Consider the following 16185-nt stretch of genomic DNA (forward strand, 5'->3'; position numbering starts at 1 on the left):
ATAACTGTCAACTCCCGTGATGATCACAGTAACTTTCCTTATTTTTTAACCTGAGTGGTCAACGCAAATTTATGATTTTCGGCAGTCACCTCCCTGAATTCAAAATAGCGCAAATATTTGTATAGACCCCCAAAGTGGATCTTTCTGCGAAAATTTGCTTCCGCGAATTTAAATACACATACAGTAGTTTCCTTTTATGACAAGAACCATGTATGCCGTGGAATAGCTTTTATACTTTCTGAGAAAATGGATCTTACAGAGAAGGTAAACCAATGCCAATGCCAACGAAACGATCACTGTAATACCTCCAATTTTTCCCCCTTCAAAATGTGGAGTTAAAAAAGGACTTAAATACACCATATAACACTATAGGTATACTGAAATGAAACCAAGCTAACCTTCATTTTCCTAGCAGTCAAATGACCTGTCAGTAAGAAATCATTGCTTACCTGACTTGTCCTTCCCCAACTATAATCTTTGACTGCAGTGATGGGCAATACTCTGCTACCTGAAACAAACAAAGAACTTTATGTAACCAAGAGAGCCATAATGGCCACGGATTGCTCACTTGATGTTTATTGTTATAGGAAACTGGATTGTCCAAGGTCACAGTTCAATACTGCATGCAAATCTATATAGAGAAACTTAATTTAAGAGCAAAAGCCAAAAATTTCAAAAGTAGGTTAACATGGGATTAAGTTCAAGGTCACATAAAATTCCAAGTATCATTCCACAAATAAAACTCTATTTGTGTTAAATTCGAAGGCTAAAGTCTGAAAGATGCATAAGTAGGTCAAAAGGTCAAGGCTATATTTAATCAAGGCTAATGTATATTCACATGCAAATGTACCTAATGTCAAAATATTAAGTATAGCTTTAGTTTACCCAGCAGTTCTTGACGAAGATTTTGGAGCTTTAGATAGGTCTTATTTTGACCAAAGTGTGAAAAATATGTACATGCAAAAACTGTATAGAGGACCACTATCTTTATGCTACATGTTAAATATAAAGCTTCTTGTCTTTATGGATAATGACTAAAAAATTTTTTTAAAAATTTCACTATATAAATTAAAATAAATTTGGTGATCCCGTGACCATGTATTAAATATTTAAAGTGGATTGGTCTACAATGGGCACATTTCCGAAAGTATTTCAAATATTGATAAAAACAATTGAAATGTATCATGCTGATATTAATATTAACAACTGTTTGAAAAAAAAAAACTTTTAATAAAGTTGAAGAGATTTAGAATGAACATTTATATGATGAATAATACTATTTTGGTCCTGAATAATTTTCTATCTGGTATATAGATATACTCAGCTCGTGCAACACCTTCTTGAACAAGAGCGATCAATAATCACATGTGTCGCCTCATGATGGCCAATTTCATGTTGGGACAAAGTTTGTGACAGACGGACATATAGACGGACAGTGCACAACTGGACCTGGTACTGATCATTCCTGTAAAGTTTGGATAAAATTGCACCAGTGTTTAATGAGGAGTAGTCCGGACAAGCTTTTGCGTATCTGGCAACACACAGAAAAAAACACCTTTTTATCACAGGGCCATAACTCGGCCAAAAATCATTCAACCGGAAAACCCTTGCAATATGCGCAAGGACTTGAGCTACAGATCAATCCTGTAAAGTTTCATTGAAATTGCATTAGTGGTATAAGAGAAGTGGTCAGGACAAACTTTAAAAATAAAAATTATTAAAGGGCCATAACTCTGACAAAAATCATTGAACCGGAAAATGCTGATAATATGCACAACTAGACTTGGTACTGATCATTCCTGTAAAGTTTGGATGAAATTGCACCAGTAGTTTATGAGGAGTAGTCCGGACAAGTTTTGTGACGGACAGACAGACAGACGGACAGACAGACGACGGAGAAGTGATCCCTATATGTCGCCACTACTCCGTAGAGGCGACACAAAAATGGGAGGTACACTTGGCGTCATGACAGAGTTCTGGCATCAATAGCAGAGCCATTGGAACATGCAAGAGGTTTTAAGAAAAATAAGGAAAAAGGTGTTCTATTCATTCCTTTTGTGACAGAAGGTCAATGTGGACGAGCAGGAAATCCTAGAAAGGGGATTCAAAGTACTGCTAAGGACTGGCAGATGGAGGTTGACCTGAAGAAGAAACTGAAATTCCCGGAAGAGATAACTGTGACCAAACCAAGACCAGATATTGTTTTATGGTCTTCAGCGAGCAAACAAGTAGGGGCTTACCAGTGGGATCACTATGGCGAGTATTTGGTTGCATTGGTAAGACAGGACAAGTGCGCAACAAAGCCATATCTAACATAGCACATGAAGTAGAGTAAGCCTCATTGTGGATCTGGCGCAAGAAAGAAGAGCCATGGATGGAGGGTCGAAAAACCAATAGTTAGGCAGTACTCCCTTCAAGACAGATGAAGCACGGAAAGCTGAAGCCTACCATCTCCTGGCTAGAGCTTGATATCACTCTAGTCTGCGCACCAAAGGAGGGCATAGTGGGAAGCGCCGAAACGTCCAATGAATATGGCACCCACCTGAGGAAGGAGATGGTAGCAGTCAATGCTGTATCTTACAACATATATGTATTTCAAACTTGTAAACAACATCCATATGTTATTAATTTGTGGTTTGTTATGTCTGATACAAAATACTATCAACATAATTATTTATTGAACAACAAAGTTTGGACAAACCTTATATTTTAGACCAATCCACTTTTAAACAAATTTGGTTGAAAAAAACATTAAATGGGGCTTTATGCCAAACGTCAAAACTATAGGCCGAAGACGACTTTTAAATATTTCACATTTATAATCATTATGGCATTTATTTCGGCTATTTTACAGCATGATGAAAATTAGACCTTTAAAGTCAGAATCCATGACTAACTTGTGACAAAAGTTCTGTGCAAGTTTAGTTCAAATGAAACCGAGGGAATATATGCTCAAAACCCTCTAAAGCTTCTTTTAATTAGAAAGTGAGATATACTGGTGTGAAAACCTTCTTCAGATCAAATAAAAGAAGAAACTGCTTTCATGTATCAAAAAAAAAGTTTAAGCATGTTTTTTGTTTTCAAACTATCTGTTTGTTTAGTTTCACGGTGCACCAACACAGTGTAAGTCATATGTCGCTGAAACAGGAAAGATTATTTTGGCAAGACCTTGTGCCTTACAAACTTGAAAGCAACACCAGCGGGTCAAAACCACCTCACCTGCTTGAGCTAATGGATACATAGACTCCAGAAATTCCAACCTTTTAAGTTTGCTCTTAAGATCATGCACTGTTAAACGGTTGCAATTCTTATACCTCAACCATTAACGGCAACACCTTAGTAACAACAGGCTTTTTTTTCTAACTCTAAGGGTCCATGAATCTATTATATATGATGGTTTCAGGCTGTTTTCAAAAAGACGTTAGATCTAATATTGAAATGAATCATGTACATGTATGAATAAAATGAAACAAGCAATTATCATAGTATTGCAAGCAATCCATAAGTCCCCTACCGGTTAGAACCCCATCAACATTCTGAAGGGCCATTCACTAATGTTTCAATTTTTCTCTATTTTAAGTAAATTTGTTGGAAAAGTTCTTTAAAAGTGATCACAGGAAACAGCTTTTATGAACAGACAGACAGACAGACGGACTGAAGGACACTCTAAAGTTAATATTTGAAACATCCCTGTTACCAAAATATAACATTTTAAAAGCAAAATTCTTAAACAGGAGATAACTCTTGAATTAAAGATGCAATTTCATAAAAATTTTCAGCTCTTTTTGACTAATCACAAATATTGTTATATTTGCCATGTTTTAAGCCTATTTGTTCCCAAGGCAACTGATATTTTTTCAAAATAGGAAGAACAGATAAGACATGCATAACCTCAAGACTGCCATCTACCCATATGTCAAGTTTCATAAAAATATTTCCAGTACTTTTTGAGTTATCACTGGATTCAGTTTATGTGTAAAATTTGCCATATTTTCAGTCTATGTGTTGCCATAGCAACCAGAATTTTCAACATAGGAAGAAAAGAAAAAGACGTGCATAATCTCAAGACTGCCATCTACCCATATGTCAAGTTTCATAAAAATATTTCCAGTACTTTTTGCTTTATCACTGGATCCAGTTTATGTGTAAAATTTGCCATATTTTCAGCCTATTTGTTGCCATAGCAACCAGAATTTTCAACATAGGAAGAAAAGAAAAAGACGTGCATAATCTCAAGACTGCCATCTACCCATATGTCAAGTTTCATAAAAATATTTCCAGTACTTTTTGAGTTATCACTGGATTCAGTTTATGTGTAAAATTTGCCATATTTTCAGTCTATGTGTTGCCATAGCAACCAGAATTTTCAACATAGGAAGAAAAGAAAAAGACGTGCATAATCTCAAGACTGCCATCTACCCATATGTCAAGTTTCATAAAAATATTTCCAGTACTTTTTGCTTTATCACTGGATCCAGTTTATGTGTAAAATTTGCCATATTTTCAGCCTATTTGTTGCCATAGCAACCAGAATTTTCAACATAGGAAGAAAAGAAAAAGACGTGCATAATCTCAAGACTGCCATCTACCCATATGTCAAGTTTCATAAAAATATTTCCAGTACTTTTTGCTTTATCACTGGATCCAGTTTATGTGTAAAATTTGCCATATTTTCAGCCTATTTGTTGCCATAGCAACCAGAATTTTCAACATAGGAAGAAAAGAAAAAGACGTGCATAATCTCCATACTGCCATCTATCCATATACCAAGTTTCATAAAAATATTTTCAGTACTTTTGAAGTTATCGCAGGATCCAGTTTTGTGGACGGACGGACTGACGGACTGACAGACGGACAGACGGACGGACAGACGGACGGAGGGTAAACCTAAAGTCCCCTCCGGTAAACCGGTAGGGGACTAATAAAAGATAAAGGTGCTATTATACCAACAAACAAATTGAAGACAACAGACAATGGCCATCTATTCTAAAAGGTTTCAAGAGCAGTTATGAGCTCAGTTGAGCTAAAAAAAAAGCTAAACATGTGACTTAAATTTTGGCAAGTATTAACTAAGAGTTTGTTAATTGTACTTTTACTATACACACTTTGTATATACAAACTGGTATGTTAGCAAATTTTTCTTAAATTGCTTTTTATTATAATAGTGCTTGTCACCATAGCAAATTTTACCTCAAAATAAAGAATTTACATAAAGATGCCTGAAATAATTGCTGAAATTAGCATAATAATTATAACTAACTACAGACAAACAGGGGAGAATTGCTGGTAACTATTCTTACTGTGCTGACATCAATAGCAATTTAGCAAATAATTATATTCATTATCAAATTGATATCCAATCTAAACACACAGAAAAAATAGCCATGATAAAAGATTAGACATGTGTTCATATGCCACTAATGGCCAAGCAAATCATGGATGCTAAATCGATAAAAAAATCAAGTGGGAGTAGGAGGAGCTTAAAATTGGCCTCAATTGCTCACCTAAGCAAAAGGAATAAAAAGCGTCCAAGAGACATGTTTGAAGTAATTTTTGCAGATAGTGGCTACGCCTAGATTAAATCACTTAGATTTTTCACCTGATATCATTTTTACTCCTAAGAACAATTTCAAAGTTTTCATAAACATAAACACAAATCAAGAGGCATGTTGCTTTAAACTTTAGCCTACTCACGGCAACTGATTATATGCAACCAATGCAAAATGACGTACAAATGTAGCCTATTTGTGCCGTCTGCTCATGGTCTGCACTGTTTGCTATTCAGTTAGCATATACAGTAAACTCTGCCTGCAATATTCAGAGGACTGCTGAATTTATATTGTTAAATCTGGATCCAAGAGGTAACCAATTTGAAAACATGAGTCGGGTGCTATAGCATTGTTATAAGTGGTAAAATGTCATAAGCAATATCGTAAGTGGAGTTCACTGGGTTTTTTTAATATTCTCTGACAATGGTAAATGGTTTTGTTCAGACTGTTTGTTTCATTTTACGCCTTTTTCCAAACAGTATTTCAGTCATAAAGGTGGGTAGTTTCCTAACCATCATTCCTGGAGAGTTACACCAGTACTAGCTAACCTTCCTCCACGCTAAACCACCAAAGCATCTCCCAGGGATCGAACCCACGCCAGAGAGGTAACTGGATTAGAAGTCATCGACTCTAACCCCTGGACCACAGAGGCGGTTTCGTCCAGACTGAAGGATGGATCTGTCCATTTAAGTTATTTAGGGTAGTAAGGGTTAAATACCATGTAATAAAACAAGATACAGATATTTTACTCACCTCATCAACATGTCCTGCACATTCAGCATTTGTGATGACACATTTAGCATTAGAGGCATTTATTCTGTACTTTATGTCACTAGATCTCAGTAGAGTTGTTCCTGGACTTAGAATTATACCTGAAATAGTATATACATGTTAAAACATTATAACATATAATTCTACATGTATGTGTCGCAATTGTACTTTTATCTTGCACAGATTCACAAGTCCTTTTAATTTCTACTTTTTCTGCTGATTTATATATATTATAATATATATAGGAGTGGATGGGTTTGTCAATGGAGGGATTTATTTATAACGAGCAAAAGTAAACAAAATACTACAAAAGATTTGCATATGCATTGGAATTACTCACTTTCTGCTCAAAATAGGAACAATATCAATTTTTCTACATGCTCAGAAAATTTCTACTTCTAAGATGATTTTTTAACCATTCTATTTATAGTGCCTAATCATTTTGTCACAAAATACCGTTTCAAATGCCACCTAACCACTGATAAATAGTAACATAACTATTATAACTAATTATCATTATAGTCATAAACTATTTACAACAACTACTCATTTCAAACACTCACAGGTAAGTCTTTAAAAGATTGCAATAGCAAAGTAATAAGATTATGCAGTTGACAGCATCGACACAGAACCTGACCAGTCCACAGATGCCTGATGTCTAATATACCCTTCTTACCTTCTTATATCTATAATAAACAGTGTTTATTTTACATATAGAGGTACGCTGGGGGGTGTTATACATCAAGCACTTGTGGACAAGACAACATGGATGTGCAGGCTGGCCTTGCTCTATAACTACGATCAGCATGTAAGTGCCAAGTAAACTCTTACCAGCTCGAATAGCTCCTACATTTATGGCCCACCACTGTGGTATTCTGGGTAATATCACTATGACAACATCATTGGTTTCCAGCTTACATGCTTCCTTTAATACATTGGCAACACTGAAACAAAAAACATGTTCTAATATTAAGTACAGTCACTTAAATGACAGTGAACCTTTCTTTACTTAATGCCAAAAAGTTTTCAGACTAACATTGTCATTCCTAAAAAGATGAAAAATATTATTTTCTTTCAAATTTGCTTTGATTTTCTACATGCATTTGAAAAAGTCACAGTTTACAATAAAAGGAAAATGACAACAGTGTGCTATTTTGATAGACTGCATCTTTCTTGTTGATTGCATAAAGCTGTATTCATGCTCAACTGCATATTTTTTTCACAGAATTCAATCAACTTTATTCAGAAAACCAATCACTTATGTAATAGTCCCATTTTCCATAACAATCACACAATTTTGACACCTTTTACACATAGGATAGAGAAGGGCACATGATGATTTGTTTTTAATATTATCGTAATTAAAAACATTTATCCAAAGCAAATTGATTTCTGGCAACACAGCATCAAGGGATGCTCCCCAAATTTGTCTTTCATAAAAATTAAAACATACTGGCATGCGAGCAGTACAAAAATCATAGTTTCTTAAAAATTATTTCTTATGACGCTCACACACCAAAAAATTAATTGTTACACATCAATATTCGGCTCGTCACACAAATTATGGAAATTCCATTATGTTCTAAACATAGTATAACCCCTGGTTATGAGGCCTCAAAAGGGGTACCGGAATTATCCATTATTGTGTACGGAAAGAAGTAGTTCTGTATATAAAATATAACCCATTATAATTATACAATGTCGTTATATCAGACCTGTTTTTTCTTCTTTAATTAATGGACCGACCATTTTCTCAGAGATAAAAAAATTGAAGATATCTATACAGGGTAGACTAAACGCCGGTATCTATTACCAGGTACTGTTACACCAACGCATTCGCATCTGAATGGCGTGCTTGTATGCATGATAGTTTACCCATTAAAGCCATATTATTATTTAATTATTAATATATGTCAAAATTCTGATAATTAAACATGTTTTCATCGCATTGCCCACTCATCTGTACACAGGTGGTATTAGTGGAAAACCCTTTAATTGACCTCATACATAAATATTTTGGCGCATGCACGGCAGGACGGAATCCCCCAACGTTTACAAGGTCACGTTTTGACAACGCACAGGTGAAAGTGATTTTAAATAAAAACTTTTTGTACGTATTGCCAAACTGTCACTTAGATTTTGTCTCGTTCATACATCTGCTTGATTTGATATCAATTTTTAAAGAATGCAAGTAAAAATCAAGTGTTAAAATGAAAAATACGGGTACTGCTTCTGTATGGGAACAGCTCGCATGCCAGTAGCCTTACTATTTTGAAAAGAAGGAATATTTATTTTTAGCCACAGTGACCTTGACCCAAGTGACATGAAACCCAAACCAAGGATGAAAGAACTATGGAAAGTACCAATACATTTCTATACTTAATATCTACAATAATATCAAAGTCAATAAAAAAAGGTGCTTTAAGAAATGGTAAACAAGTGTTTGGGAGTAAGGAAAGGAAAGGAAAGAGGTACAGACTGGGACAAAAATATTTTTGCACTTGTATTAATTTTTAATTATATCATATTTTGTATTATGTAACTTACAGTTTAGACTGGTAGGAAACATCTCTGTATGACCATTTGAGCTCATTTCCTGAATCATCTACCCACCAGAATGCTGGATTATTTCCCCTTTCTCCAGTCTGAAATAGTAATAATTTATTTGATTATGTTCATGTCTTTACGTCAAGTTTAACACATGCTTTTGGTCATACGTATCTCAGGAGATGATTAATGATCACCTAATTGGCTTTCTCTGATTTAACCAAGAATTACCAATTTCTATACAAATGACCCACTATTATTCCCAAAGATTTCTGAATCAGTGGTGAGAGTCATTAGACTCAATGTCTAAGATCAGTCTTCTAAGGTGAAATTAAACTGCATTGTTACATAATAAATCATGTTATTATGATTCAAGCATTCTCTTTTTAACAAACGTAATTAAACTATAAATTTAAATTCAACATGAGGTCAAAATTTCAATTCTTGTCAAAATAACAATGTAAAAAGTTTAAAGTTACATTTAATAAAATTCATAAAAACAGAAATAGCGAGATTTCGTTAATAAATTGGGTTTCATATCAACTCCAGATCTTATTTTTGTGTCCAGACAACCAAAATGAGTTTTATAAGCATAAAAAATGGACAACCTCATTGTGGCGAATTCGGAAGTACAATATCTGTTTGCATGAGAAACTCCGCCTTCAGATCATCCGCACATCAATTTTAAATCAACAAACATGACTTTAAGTAGCAGTTCTAATTTAACGGTTTATTTCCGCATTGTAACGGATGTTTTCATACAAATTCAATCTGTTTTTATGAGATGATTACATTTTACTGAACCTCAGGCCTAATGCACCGTGAAGTTAAACGGTTAAAATGTGTTTGCACAAGAAAATCTCATATTTTGAGCAGCTATAACACTGTGACGTAGCGCATGCACAAGCTGATTATAATCTTCATTTGCATGTTAAAATTCGTATACCATGGGATTTTCCGTTTAAAATCCTTATTTATGAACAATATTTGATGATATTTACAATAATACTGTTAAACAGGTTAATGGTGCTGTAAAATGTTTGATTTTTAGGTCGACGACAAAATATTTTTACATATTTATTTAATGTAGCTTTAAGACCACATCCCTACCAGCTGAAAAATTTAATATTATCAAAATACCCACAAAGTTTGAATACATCAATAACCAAGTTGCATTAGTTCACAAAATCCTGATTTCAGCTTGATTTTTGTTCAAAATAACACAAATCCAGAAAATTAAATTTAACATTTATCCAAACAATTACCATAAAATAAAGAGCTTAAATTGGACATGTCTAAAACTTTTCTAGGGATGAAGTGATAATTTTTAAAACTGTTTTACCATTTCTTTTTCTGCCCATTTGTCGACAACATCCCTGGCAAAGTTATAGTGTGTTGGCGCCTTAAGTTTAAAATTTTTCTTCTCATGCTCATAATTCCATGTTGATGCCAGTCTACAGGATCCAAGCAAGGGGAGCAACTTCTCTCTTGATGCTCTGTTCAAAAGTTGTCTCCCTTGGTTTAAAAATCTCATATTTACTCCATGTAAAGCTGGCAGAATAAAATGAATATACCTCTCAAGTGACACTTATCATTTGATCTGAAATTTTTATAAAGAGGCATGCATTTGTTAATGAAATATTGTTAATGAAACAATCAAATACATATATGTTTTGAAGATTTATACCAATTATATTTAGCACAATTCATGCAGCAGGTTGAAATGTACCATTTCTAAAACATCTCTAGGAAATACTTTTCCAAACTAATTAACAAGACATTTCCTAACCTTGTCAAATTTATTAATATCTTAAATGGACTATTTCATCTTTCAATGATTCAAACAAAACAATTCATCATTTTTAGGGAAAATTTTAATATTGTACTGCCTCAATAATGAATAGCATATAGACAGTATGGATGTGCTTGCTGGTCATAACATGCTTAGGAACATTTAATTGCCCCAAACAGGCTAAGTGTTTTAAAGATGAGGCAACACTTTTAATGTTAGCATGTATTCAGATAATTTTAATAGGTTTATCTTATCAACATATTGTCCCTAATTGTAAATTATGGGAGATAACTGCTTTTATTCTGTTATACCCATGCATAATGAATTATCTCCCTGAAATAAACTGACTTCAAAGAAACATTAAGGATGTCAATGTCAAATACAATAAATTAGCTACAAACAGTACAAAGCCTGGCCAGACTGCAAAAGTAAGAATTTTTATAATTCAATAGAAATGATATGAAAAAAGCTTCATTAACATTGAAAAGGCACTTGTTTCATGCAATACTTTGTTGTGTTTTTTTGTTGTTTTTGTTTTTGTTTTTTTTTTCATGCTTGGAAAAGTTAATCAATTTAAGATATTATAGTCATGTAAAAGTGCTTTATCTATTCTTAGTTTTTTTACTTTCAGTGTATCGTTACATTTCAAGACTATGCATACAAATGAACCTGTTGGTCATAATTACATTACTTAATATATATGATAAATGTTAAGGCATATTAAGGCATACTATAGACATGTCACAAGATGCAATGCACAAGGGGTATGTAGCAAAACAATCCAAAGTAGGTTTATTAATTTTTTGTAGTGAGAAATATGACTACTGCAGATACCAAATACATAGATTTCATCTGTAAATAATACTGTAACCCAATATATGATTGCGAATATTTGTTGGTTTCATAAAATGTTTAGATCTATACAGGGAAAACTGGTTACAAAAAGAATACAATAATACAGTGACACCAACACCAGTATATATCTGTACACCCTTAATTAACTTAGAATAATGAATGCATTTATAAGTCTAACAAATTTTGTGTAAAAACTATTTTATGGATGGCCATGTATAAGTTACTCATGTATAACTGCAAATTTATTTTCTTTAATCCACAAGTCAAATCTAAATTTTTATCTTACGCAAATGCTGAAGATAATAAAAAAAGAATTCAAGTCAGTCCAAAGAACTCCTTGTATGCAGTAGTACTTAATTAATAAACAGGTGGTTTTGTCCATTAAAGTTTCTTAAACTTATCTTTTTAATATATTCTTGCATAGCAGACTGGCGTTTCCGTGAGTTTTACCCATGCCGGAAATTTCATCTGGCATGGGGGTTGCCAGATGAGTCGCATGCTTAACAACGTCATTTTAGCGCACTTTATGAATGAACCACGTTAAAATGACGTCGTTTTAGAAGGGAAATATGTGCTTAGGATGACGTCATTTCGCCGTTGTTATTTAAGTTATAAGTTCATAAGCTATTGTAAGAAAATAGTTATGGATGAAATGACTTTAATTTCCATGAACATATATCATATTGATGTAAACCATTTTAAATATGAAATAATATGGCAGAATATGCAAGAAAAAATATCTAACATATGTTTGCGGTTCAGACCGGAACATCCGTCCCTCGGGAACCCGCCCGGCAAGCCTCGTTACTGCCCAATGGGCGGGTCCCCTCGGGACGGATATTCCGGTCCGAACCGCAACATATGACAGATATTATTAATCTATTTTTATAATAGACATTAATTTTCTATCAGGCCTTTTTCTAGCCATTTGGGAATAAAATACTTCGCCCAGTTTGGGAAATTTTGCATGTATAATTGCTTAAGTTGGAAAAAGATTTGGTACCTTTTGAAACACCTTAATGCTCTTTTGGCATAGTATAATTCTGAATTGTGCAAATTGTTCATTTCAACCTATGCAAATGTGTGGAAACATCCTGTCTGATACCATAATTATACTAAACTAGAACAAATTTGTCAGTTTTGACATCAGGAATTTTTGTTTGATTTGAGAGTTTTTTTAAAGATTGAGAAAAATTAGCATATTTGCAATTGGGAATGAATCTGGTAATCTGATCCATGGTGAAATTGGGGAAAGGCATGTCTTTTATTTCATTCTACATGCAACTATCCATCTGCTAATATTGTGAAATTGATTAGCAAAATTGAATAACAAAACTGTTGGGTTTGGTTGTTGTTTTTTTTGTTAATGTGTTGTTATTGTCAATGTTTATCAATGAATAAATTGAAAAAAAATACTGATGTACAGAGACGTTGACACTACAGTAGTCAAAATATATTGACGTGCCGAAGCTTGATTCTGAGATATTTTCGTTCTGGGGCAGAATCTCGCTTGAATGTCAAAACCAAAAGGAGATCTTTCTGTGGTGAAATGTGGATTTTGATGTTCTGAATCTCGCTTTTAGAGGCAAGATACAGAGCTCCAGATAGCGTGCGTATAAGCGTAAAAAACGCATAGAAAATCTAAAATACGCATCACTTTTAAAATTGGTGCGTCACAGTTACGCACAACAAAATGAAAATACGCTCCTATGTCAAAATTTATGCGTGAAAGAATAGAAGTGTAAACATTTGATATGTAAAAAGAAAATGTTTTGAGCATAAAAATACAATATATTTCCATTTTATTGCATTGAAAACTAAAAATTCTGTTGTCAACAACGCATGTTAAAAACGAAAGTAGCAGGAAATACAGAAGAGAGGTTAACTCCCGTAGATCAACTTGTGAAATTATTGATGAAATTTGTGCAAGATAATCATCGTAGGAGTTAACACAGTATTATGTTTGATTAGGCATCTATTGACATGCCTATGCCTCAATATAAACAAAAGTATATTTTAATTTCTTCAACTTTTGTTGTTGGAACAAAATAACATGTTTTTCACCTGCAGTTTTGTACTCAATATTTTCGTACCCAGTCTACAGTTACGGACAATTTTCTCTCAGACCAATACTTTTTTTAAGGAAAGATAAAAAAAAATCTTGTTAATGTTTCTTTAATTCTAATCTCAACTATAATTGTTCAAACTGGAGTACATGATAAGGTACATGCCGACAGAAATAAAGAAAGAAAAATATTGACTCCTAGAAAATAAAATAATTTTAGGGCTTCCACTAGTGGAAGTTTGGAGACATTTACTCCTTCATTTTGGCCTGTGACTTCCAAAAATTGATACTTTTCCTTCTGTACCTATATAATGTGACTTCCAATATCAGAGATTTTGAAGTCTTTGACTTCCAAATTTTGAAAATGGAAGCCCTGATAATTTTGCTGTGTATCCTAAACTTGAGTTCCAGTATACTCTGGAAGTCTGACTTTACATGTCATGTTTTGTATTGTTTCACATTAAATCAGTATTTAATTTGTAAAGGTTTTTTCTAAAAAAAAAGAAAATAAACAAACAAACAAACAAACCAATAAGTTTAATTTGTTTATAAAAAATGCAAAATGCTTTTTTGACAGATTTTACCCCTTAAGTTTTTCAGAATTTGCATTTTACCCCTCACTCTAAATTTTGAGGGGTAAAAACCCCTTGGCCAAAAAAATTATCTGGAGCTCTGAGATATTGCCCAGACACGAAAATAGCACATTATCTCGTCGCGCAGTACAATTAGTTGGACTTACGTTGACACATACAAAATAAACGAGTTAGTAACGCCTTCTTTTCAACAGTTAAACTGTTTGACAGTCTGTGAAGTGGGACCATTTATTTTAAATTAAGTACGCTAATTTAGCACATCAGTATTTTTTTTCAATTTATTCATTGATATACATTGAAAGAGAATATTTGACAGACCCTGGTCTGTGTAACCGAGTTTGCAAACTTAATTACTTATCCTTCATAGTGTTTTTTTTTCTTAAAAATTTTGTCATGTCTCTTTAACATCTTGACATTCATCTGTCTTCCATTAATTCAGACTTTCAAAGTCTTTACAGTATAATCTTGGTCGAAAACATAATATCCGAATATCCTTCATATTCAACTTTAAAAAAAAAAGATGATAATATTGAAAATTTAACAATAAATGTTACAGATGATGATTTTATCTGCATTGAAATATTACAATATGTATTTAACAATAGTTGTCATTCCTTAATGCTTACAATATTCATAAAAGTTTAAGGAACCTGCACAGTAATAATAGCTGATCTGTGAAAGTTGATATCATGGGCATTAGAACACTAAAACTAAAAGTACAGTAAATGCGTCTCAATTAATTTCATTTTGTTTGTTGGTTCATCCAGGGTCTTTTAAATCGAATTCTATTTAAAAGACCCTGGTTCATCGTATTTTTCATGAACTAAACCAATATAGCTCTTACTATAAGTTAATGACCAAAAGAATTAAAAATTAATTACAAACTTAATTATTCTGTGTGTAAATAGGAAATATTTTTTCCGTCCACTGCCAGTAATACAGAGTAGGACTTGGACCATTTTTTCGTCGATTCGAAGGTAAAATACAGTTTTATTATAAGAAAACGTAAGAGTATTAAAACATCATGTAGCGCACCAAAGAATGGCTATAGTACTTGAGATAATTGTAAATTTTTTTTATAGATTCATTGTCTGGTTTAAGCCTGAAAACGGGATAAGTGTTTTTCTCTGAATGCTCCCACTCGCCGACTCGGACTTTTCCCGAAACATATAAGAAATAAGGTTGAAACCTTCTTGAAAATTAATTTTAACGTACCGGATTATAAACCGAGTCATGTTTACACATTTTTCTAGATTAGTTTCAAATATGTCTATGCAAAAGTCAGTTTTTTAAAGTTTTTTTATAAAAATGGAAAATGCTCCCACTTGGGCTCGATTTCAGAGATGCTCCCACTCGGACCCAAATATATACACTTTGAAAGCACATTAATTGATGTGCCAAGCTTTTATGGATTATTCATACAATTTTTAAACCATTTTGTCAATAACTACTGTGTTTGGCGACATTAACTTTTACATGTACCTTCTTTTTACAGAGATCACTTCTTACGTCGTTGGACAGGACTCGGTGCCATGGCAAAGTTTAAACTGACAGGATCACTTTACAAAAAGGTGCACTTGGGCTTGTGTTGGATACGAAGGGATGATTCAAAATTATTTCCAACAACAAAGATAGGACTATATAAGACTTTAAATGGACAGTTTTTGGATCTCAAGAATAAAGTTTTTTTGAGATGTTAAAACAATGGTGGTGCTTTAATTATAAAGAAGTCATTGTTACATTGTTTAGTACCATACTGGATTAAGATTCTGTTGGTCTCGTACACACATTAGAGGGCCTGCATTTATTCAATAATTGCTGACTTTAATTTCTTGTTAATAATTTAAAACCAATCATTTGTGTGTTTGTTAAACTTGTGATTTAGATTTTATAACAACATAATAGTACGTTTATGAACATAAAAAAGAAGTCAATATCTATCGGCTGTTTTTGTATAGTTTATTAAAGAACAACATGTGAATCATTTTTGTCATGAACTGGTTAAAAAGTCAA

General features: G+C 33.2%; 1 protein-coding gene across 2 annotated transcripts in view; it reads right to left on the reverse strand.

Annotated features, from left to right (window-relative positions):
• The window catches only part of LOC132733000 (acyl-coenzyme A synthetase ACSM3, mitochondrial-like), a 40407-nt gene extending 25545 nt beyond the window's left edge, over nucleotides 1–14862 (reverse strand). For both annotated transcript variants that reach the window (XM_060719558.1, XM_060719560.1), the window contains exons 1-6: nucleotides 14799–14862; nucleotides 10210–10467; nucleotides 8868–8965; nucleotides 7152–7264; nucleotides 6303–6421; nucleotides 450–508 (exon numbers count right to left, since the gene is read on the reverse strand). In XM_060719558.1, the coding sequence (XP_060575541.1) occupies nucleotides 450–508; nucleotides 6303–6421; nucleotides 7152–7264; nucleotides 8868–8965; nucleotides 10210–10401 (581 nt within the window). In that variant the 5' untranslated portion in view covers nucleotides 10402–10467; nucleotides 14799–14862. The remainder of the gene's footprint in view (nucleotides 1–449; nucleotides 509–6302; nucleotides 6422–7151; nucleotides 7265–8867; nucleotides 8966–10209; nucleotides 10468–14798) is intronic.
• Between the last annotated feature and the right edge of the window lie 1323 nt (nucleotides 14863–16185).

This window comes from Ruditapes philippinarum, unplaced genomic scaffold (assembly GCF_026571515.1).
Source record: "Ruditapes philippinarum isolate M1 unplaced genomic scaffold, ASM2657151v2 ctg3544_1_1_1_1, whole genome shotgun sequence".
Lineage (NCBI taxonomy): Eukaryota > Metazoa > Mollusca > Bivalvia > Venerida > Veneridae > Ruditapes > Ruditapes philippinarum.